Source organism: Monopterus albus, unplaced genomic scaffold, assembly GCF_001952655.1.
Source record: "Monopterus albus unplaced genomic scaffold, M_albus_1.0 scaffold202.1, whole genome shotgun sequence".
Classification (NCBI taxonomy): Eukaryota; Metazoa; Chordata; class Actinopteri; order Synbranchiformes; family Synbranchidae; genus Monopterus; species Monopterus albus.
In genome coordinates, this window is record NW_018128082.1 from 676,645 (window position 1) to 685,271 (window position 8,627).

An 8,627-nucleotide genomic window follows, 5' to 3' on the forward strand; every position below is an offset into this window, starting at 1 on the left:
CCAGCTCATAATTTGATTAACGTCTGTCTGCTTTTTTGACACTGTCATGTCTCTTAAACTAAGGCACAGTCCCAAAACTGGGTCACTGGTCTGTTTCTATTGGGTCCCCATATGACAAGAGCATTAATATATTTTAATGAGCCACAGTCCCAAGATGACAACAACACAGTTACTCACATTTACTTGCAGGCTCAAAAGATTAGAATGTTTCATTTTCATAATGTGGGAAGATGAGGATGTCTCTGCTATTTTTGTGTCCCAGGTTCAATGACTCTGATGGAAGTAGGTTTAAAGGACCCTGCACGTTGAAAAGGAAAGTCTACAGAAAATGCAAGAAAAATACATTTAGCTATCAGCTATTTGATAATAATGACACTAATACGAGCACATCCTACTAATTTACCTGCTCCTTCACTCATGACATGACATGAGAGAAACAGGAAAAAGTCTCAAACTGTGTTTCTTCTGACAGCAAGTGATGAGGCTGGATCATGAGGGGGTTCATGCTGGATGGTTTTCTGGCTGATGGGTGTAATAAATCATAACAGTAATAATGTCTGCATGGAATACTAACAGGATATTGCTGAAAAAACTGCATTAACCTGTGCTTGAATATTACTGGTTTGATTAAAAAAAAAGACAAAGGTTAGGCAGGTGATTGATTAGCTTTCCATTTGCAAATGCTCAAATGTCATGACATTTGATTATTTTACTTCTATCCACACCTCTGGTTCAGGGGTGTGCACCAGAGCCTAACCCAGCATAAACTGAGCAGAAATATACTCCTGACAGGTCGGCAGTCCATCACAAGGCTAATATAGCCAGAGAAATGTATGTAACACTCATCTTCACACCTGACCTGCCTGTCTTTGTATTGTAGGAGGAAACTAGGGCATTTGGAGGAATAGGAAATATCAGTGGACATTCAGTTTAGTTTTTATTTATTGTAAAGGTCTGGCTTTCTTGTAGAAGAATTAGCTTTTGTTTCTGAGATTTGACTAGGGTCTTGAAAATAATGAAGGCAGTAAAGGTACATCCCATGTCTCTTATAAGCACCATCATTTCTCTCACTTGTACCTTTTCCTGGTGTCTTAGTCCCGCCCGTGTAAGATGTGAGGAGAAAGGAAACAGGCTGTTAACAACTCCTTGTGATGGAGAACTTTGTATGTTCTCCCTGTGACTACATGGGTTCTCTGGATACTCCAAAGACATGCAGCTTAGGTTGAATGGTGACTAAATTGCCCATAGGAGTGAGTGTGAGTGGTTGTTCGTCTACATGTCAGCCCTGTGATAGACTGGCGACCTGTCCAGGGTGTACCCTGCCTCTCGTCTAATGTCAGCTGTGATAATCTCCAGCCCCCCGCGACCCTCATAATGGATGGATGGATTCATATCTAGTATACGCAAAACATGCAGCAATTGTTTTGTTCATATTTCAACAGTGTGGGTGAATTTGTTCATATTTTTTTCTACCGTATAGACTTCAACATTAAGCAAGACCATTATTCAATGTTTAAAATTAGCACCAGCCCCCAGGCATACCCTAAAATATTCACAGTAACTGTGACAAATCAGGTCCTACAGTTTTATTCTGCACTATAGTTATGCAGCTCGTTTTCTATCCATTTATTATATTACAGCGTGAAAAGGAGCAGAGATCAGACTCATTTGTAAAAAATGCCTCATCACCATGGCCTGTGAAGAAAACTGCTTTTACCAAGGACAGACATGTCTGACATAGTCTTGCATCATGATATAATGATTTATACAAAAAAAACAACAACCCTGAAACTCAACTTGACCAGAACAATCTGTTTAAAATAGCTGTGTATTAGTATTGTTTTGCCTCGTGTGTGCATGTGTTAGTATTCTTATCTTGGAATTTTCACAGACCCCTGTATGTCTCGCAGTCCATTGTCCTGTGTGTTATTCAGATGTGTATTCCCACTTGGTTTATATTTCAGTAGCTTCTGTGTCTTCAGCACCTCTATGGTTTCAACCACCCTTCTGCTTTGGTGAATCCTCTTTAGTTTATTAGTTTTTTTATGCTTCATCCTGCCCACTTCTCCTGCGTGGCTGTGTTGAAATTCCTGACTCACTCGACTTGTAAAGCAACAATGCACTGGGGGAAAGGGCATCATTTTCCAGGCACTTACTGTCAGAACACAAAGCTAAAAATGTAAAAGAGTTGTGTATTGTACTGTACTTACACATATTCCTGCGGCTATATAAAAGCTGATATATCCACACTAGTACATTTTCCCTTGATAATGTAGTTAATTATGAACCAGCAGCAGCTTTCATGGTTTTATGACTGTATTTACTTCATTTCTGGATTTATTTATTTTTTTGTCTTTACATAGTTGGATCACATCCCAGGCCTCAAACCTCATGAGAAACTGGAGAGAATATTGAGCGGGAAAATGACACCAGTGAGGGATGAGTTTCATGTGTTATTTTGTCACTTTCATGAATTAAATATTTTGTTTTAGCTGGTTTCTGGGTGCACATTGCACACAGTACCTTCAAGGTAAAAATTACTGCTGGCTATATGAAAGTTTAATTTGGTTCAACTAGCTAATTGCTGTGTGATTGATTATATAATTATAGAGCATTTGTTCCCTTGGCTGTTACAGTCACATACTCCTGGTTGTAATTCCCTAACCGCAGCTACGCAGTGTGTTTCTGAACTGTTGTTTGATTGAGAAGAATGTAGTGACTGGCAGGGTTTTGTACGGATCAAGGCCTGTGTGTGTTACACAGTTGTATTTTCTTTCCAGCCTTATATTTTACGATATTTGCTCTGCTCCTGTGTGATTACACATTTCAGAGAGATGCTCCACTTTCTCTCTGTAGTGTTGAATTCTGCAAACAGTTAATGTTTGATAAATACGTCAGGCTTGTAAAGAAGATGGATCCAGATCAGAGAGACATATTTTTAAGTAGATCTCTCAGTAGTAAAATATGAAATATAAGACCCCATAGACACGTCACGTGAAGTTTCTACTAATGCTCCTTCAAGTTGGAGCTGGTCTGATGAAAAGGATCGATGAGCTCCAGGTAGTTGAAGCAGCAATCTTGAAAGAGCAGGTAGAAAATTTAGAGTCAGTTACTATAAACAGCAGCATGAAATGCTTTCACAAAACAAAGTTACATACCTACTGCTTACAGATGCACCGTGGCATCACTGCATTACTGTGACTGGAGTCTGTGCCCCTGGAGGAGCTGTTTATGAGACAAAATTATCCTCTCGGAGATCCTGCAGAGATGTTTTCTTTGCTTCTGTGAAAGTGTTTTCATGAGAAAGTGAATAAGCTAGTGCTATCTGTATCTGTTCTCACTCCTCAGTGGGGGGGTGTTGTCACTCTGACTGAGGGAAAATGGCAAAATGGTGATAAAGAGCCCAGGTGAAGAAGTAAGTGGATTATAAGATGCATCCTCTCCCCTGCAACACGATGGGACTTTTTGTGCAAATATTGAGACTATGTGTGCCAAGACCGTGTGCAGTGGGGGTGTGAAAACACACACTGTTCTGTACAATGTGCTAATTGCTCTTATGTTACCTAGCTACTGTAGCTATGGCAACACATCTTAATTATTATAAAGGAGCTGTAGAACAATTCCAGACAACCTGCTGAGTGATCATAGCCTCTCATGGACCACCTCTCTCTCACAGACAAACACGATTACAGGAAAAGGTTTTCTTGCATGAAGATACATTGTGAGGACCCATTAAAATTTGGTTGTAGTGTTAAGGTTAGATTCAAGTTTAGATTAGGGTGAGGGTTAGTGTTAGTTGTTATGTTGTGATGGTTCAGAAATTCATCTGAAAGTCAATAATAAACTCAACACAACTCAGTAGACTTTTTTTTTACTTTACTGGACCTGTAAAATAAAGAGTTACCTGTTTTATTTTTCGTTCTTTTGGCCCTACATGTGTCAGCTATGTAATTCACTTGCTATATCCTAATAGGGTCATTGTGCAGGGGGCTGCCCAAAATGCAAAACAGTTAAGTTTAGGGAAAACTGCCAACAGTTTATCATTGTTATTTTTGAGATTATTTTCATTAGAATTCAAAAGGTAAATTTTAGGTGAAGTATCTCCAGTAGTGAAAAAGATTCACAAGAGCTTGTTGAACTCGGCTGCTGATCCGCTCATTCACAGCAAGCCATGATTTAGAAGAAGAGGTACTACATTAAATCCATGTATTAGCTTTTCTTTTTTAAGTCACCTTATTCCAAAACCATGGAGATTAAGACACTGCTATTACAGCACCATTCAACTGAGAAGGCTTTTCATAAAAGTTTGAAAAAAGACTAAAAGGAAAAGATGAAGTTTTCAACATTTTGTTGAACTTTTATTTTGCACCTGTACTTAACTGTGGTTGGATCTGCACATTTTCCCATCCAGCAACAAAAGTATAAGTCAGGCTGACCACTGATGTTGCAGGACAGTCTCTGTTCAGTGAAATGATGATAGAAAACTTTGGACATTCACCCATGAAAATGCACTTTTGTTGTTGTTGCTGCTGCTGCTGCATACAGCATTTTAGTCATTTCCTGGACATATTCAAGGAATTCACACTAGGGGGAAAAAAAGAGAAATCATAACTCCAGCTACTGATCTTTGTTTTGCTTTAATTGATGGATTACATACTGCTCGGTCAAGACTGTTCTTGAGAGTTCTTGCAGCACGTCTTTATCCAACAGCAGTTTATAGAATTAGTAGTTGCTGAGTAATAGGTACAGTAAATCATCCCACTGCTGCTTTGTTTTTCCTCAGTACACCACCTTTACTAATCATGCCCTCTGTTTATCACCACCACCCACTAACTTTGTAATATTAGGCTCTATTTACCTCTTAAATCTTCAGCTGGCTGAAATACAACTCAACTCAGCCCCTGGACAGAGTGATATACAGCTAGCAGGCAGTAGGCATAATAACATTTTTTTAATCTGTGTGGAGAAATGTTCACACCTCTCAAAGGTCAGAGGACAGCATCAGATCTCCTGGGTTGGGTGGGATTTACTATGACGACATGCTCAAGGACACTTTTAAATGAGCTGTGGAGCCCTTATTGCTCTAGAGGAGTCAATGATCATGCATGTTGATGTTGTATGTCAAAATGTACAAATAATTGTCAGGTCAAAAAACTGAGGTCGTGCTGAAGAAAATTATGCCAAACATTGGAATGTTAAACATGTTTTCATGTGGTATGTCAAGGTAAACTCAAAACTCAAATTTACCCAAAATTCATTTTAATAGGACTTTGTTGCTGCAGCCTATTAACATAGCACATCAGCAGCACATTTGTTGGCTGCTTCAACAGAGTATAAACATTTACTTTCCTGTAAAGGTGTCGGTAACATTTTTAATGTAAAAGTCTTTGTTAGTTGTTGAAGGATGTCAGGTTGTCAGGTTGTCAGCCTCCTGAAAATGTAGCACTGAGTTTGTCTGGTGCCACTGAACTCAGCTGTGCAATATGTAGGTGTTTTTTTGCCAGGCCTAGTCAGTCATTTATGCGGCTAACTTCTACCGATGTGTTGCCTATGTGGAGACTGATGTCTCATGTTTAGTTTATACTGTTAAATTCAGTTATTCTTTTGCAGAGATTCAATGTTAAGTTATGATGTTCTAAATGCATAAACTTACCATTGAATTTCTGCTTGTTTTCCACATTCTCTCATTTTTATTCTTTTATGCTGATGCTTGTCTCTTTTGTTGCTTTCATCTCTTTAGATCCAGTCCAGTGTGCAGAAATGCATATGCATGTGCGCACATGCATAAATGTGTTTCCCCACCATACCCTGAAGAATGTACAGTATGTGTGTGTGCATCCGTGTGCGCGTGTGTGTGTGGTAGATCTACAGACTCATCCAGCCCCTCCACTACGTTAAACTGATGATGCCAGTATCTTAAGCAGCGTTGCTGTTGGCTTCCACCCACCTGTACTGATCCTCCCTCTTCAGGACGGCCATCCTAAATTAGTAAATAGATCACAACATCTTGTGAAGCAATTAATTTGGTTTCTCGGGATCTTTTTGTTCTGTTTGTTGGTTCCCGTGGGAATATAGATAAAGGAACTAATGTGGATTATTATCAGCTGTTTAGAAGAAATTGATTCATGGTTTTCCAGATCCCAGGGCACATCAGCTATTTAATACTAGATAATAACAGACAATATTTTTGCAGGAAGATTGGTCTGAATATATGAACACTAGTAAGTGCCACATACACTGCATAGTAATGCTAAGGTATGTTGGCTCATAAACCAACATGTGAAATATTCCATACAAGCACATATTGTATGTTTTTACTTAACCTGCCACTTAGTGGGCTAAGCTAAATTAGGTTGTCATCAATCTGAACATACTGTAAGACTTATAAAGGTGCAGGTTATCTTGCCTTAACAGGTGCAACTGGGAAATAAAAGAGTAGTCGACCAGATCAGTGAAAATGACTAAAAACCAATGGCATCTACCCAGACATTCAGCTAACTAATTAGCCCTAGAGATACAACAAACAATTATTGTTGCCATCAACTAAAGATGTTTTATTGAAATAATTAAAATTTTTGAAAAAAAAAATTAGCATCAGAATTTTTATTGACCATGGAGATATCTTCAAATAAAGTCAGAAGTCTAAACAATTTAATTTACAGTGCTTTAAAAGAAAAAAAGCATCATATCATTACTGAGGTAATGTTTACTAAGATAAAATTTACTAAGGCAACATTGATTAAAAATATTCTCAATTCATTTTTTGTTTCAGAGTGGAAAGATGGAGTCACATCTAATGTAATCCAATCCAAACGCTCTGCCGTAAATGTTGTTAACACAAAGATATTTTTCAATTTTGACTGACGCTGTGAGAGAGGTATTAGAATTACTGTATTTTTATTTTTGTGCAGCAGTGTTGAACTAAACCATTTTATAGTCAGAGGTGTTTTGAATGTTTCATCCAGAATATTGCAGTAATTATAATCTCATTTAATAACATAACCTGCCGCTGAATTAACACCTCTTGTACATTTTTAACAAAAAAAAAAAAAAAACAGGCCATAGTGAGCATTATTGATTGCATTACATTGTATAGATGTTCCTAATAAAGTGGACAAGTGGTATTAAAAGCAAGACAGCACAGCAAGAAATTATTACTCAGTTAAATGTGCAAAGATTCTGTCATACAGACTTTGGATCACACTGATTATTAAGTTCTGTTGTGTTCGTTCTTGTGCTTTCTTAGAGCGTATTCTGTGCACTCTTGCATCCTAGCAGTCTGGATGGGAACTGCTAGGATGCAAGAGAAATCAGGAGTGGCAGATGAAAAAGCTCATGAGCTCTCTATGCTTCCTTTAAGTTGTTGTTCTCTAAAGGTGGATAAGCTCCAGCCCTGGTGCGGTTTTAACTGGAGATAAGAGCAGGAGGGTGTGTAAGGACTGAAGAGTGGTCTGCTGGGACCGCTGGGACCGCTGTGCTACAGAGCACAGAGAGAAAGTTTAATAGAAGCATCACGAGTAAAAACCTGAGCGGATTAGCACTAATGAGCTGTGACTCAGCTGTGGAGAGAGTGGACTGTTAATGACACTGTTGTTCTCTCTCTCTCTTACACACATGCACACACATGCGCACAAGCAGATGCTCAAATACACATCTTTTTGTACCCGGGACCAAGTTGGGCATCATTAGCATCCCTTTGTTCACCCAGCCTGGGTTTTTGCTTTTCTCCTGGTTTTGTTACAACTGTTATCTGAGCACATTTGAATCAGACAGCTGGAACTGCAGATACTGTACCTGAGGCTGCTTCAGTAAATAAAATAAAACAGCAGCAGGTCTAGAGACATTCTTAAGCCCAAGAAGGCTCTGAAAGTCAAAGGCAGCACTGTGCCAGGCATTAAGCTTCGCAGGCTTGGCTTTGTCCTCTTTCACCTTCAACATTCCTACAGGAGTATTTTCCTTTAAATATGATCATTTACTGATAAAGGAAACCAGCATGAAGGAGTCTGACAGGGCACGTTTTCCTCATCATTGCATGATGGGGAAAGATTGTTTGGGGCTGTAATGTAAATCTCTATATGGGTGTAGTTCTGTGTGCACTGGAAAAATGGAGTGAGAGACAGAGAAATGTACTCTAGTCCTGCAGCAATTTATTTTGTGTCAAAATGTAATAAAAGAAAAGAGCAGACCGGTGGCAGTAAAAAGGTATCTGAGAAACAACAAAAGAAGTAGCTGAGCGGCATGAGAGAGGAAAATGATCAGTGAGAGTTTTGGATTATTTATACAATTTCTGGCTCTTCACAGTGGACCACATAAAATGAAACTGAATCCCAGGTTGATGCTCAGAGCTTTCACTAAATAAAGCGACATAGTAAAAGGTGTTCAGCTGGTAGAGGACAGCAGTGACAGAGGTGAAAAACACTGTTAGACAATAGTGTATTTGTTCTGTCTCTCTCTTTACCTCTTCCTGTTTTTATTTCTTTTCTGTTATTTTAGTTTTTCACAGACCCATGTGCCAGCAGTCCCTGTCTCCATGGAAACTGCAGCCGGAGCGATGGCGGGGAGGAGGGGGAGCCGGCTTACACCTGCGAGTGCACCGAGGGCTATGAGGGGGAGAAATGTGATTAATT

At 39.1% G+C, this 8,627-nt stretch overlaps 1 protein-coding gene across 1 annotated transcript in view; it reads left to right on the plus strand.

Moving 5' to 3' along the window:
• Positions 1–8,627, plus strand: part of dner (delta/notch-like EGF repeat containing) — a 43,871-nt gene that overhangs the window by 15,050 nt on the left and 20,194 nt on the right. Inside the window, exon 2 of the mRNA XM_020618217.1 lies at positions 8,494–8,619. Coding sequence (XP_020473873.1) covers positions 8,494–8,619 — 126 coding nt within the window. The remainder of the gene's footprint in view (positions 1–8,493; positions 8,620–8,627) is intronic.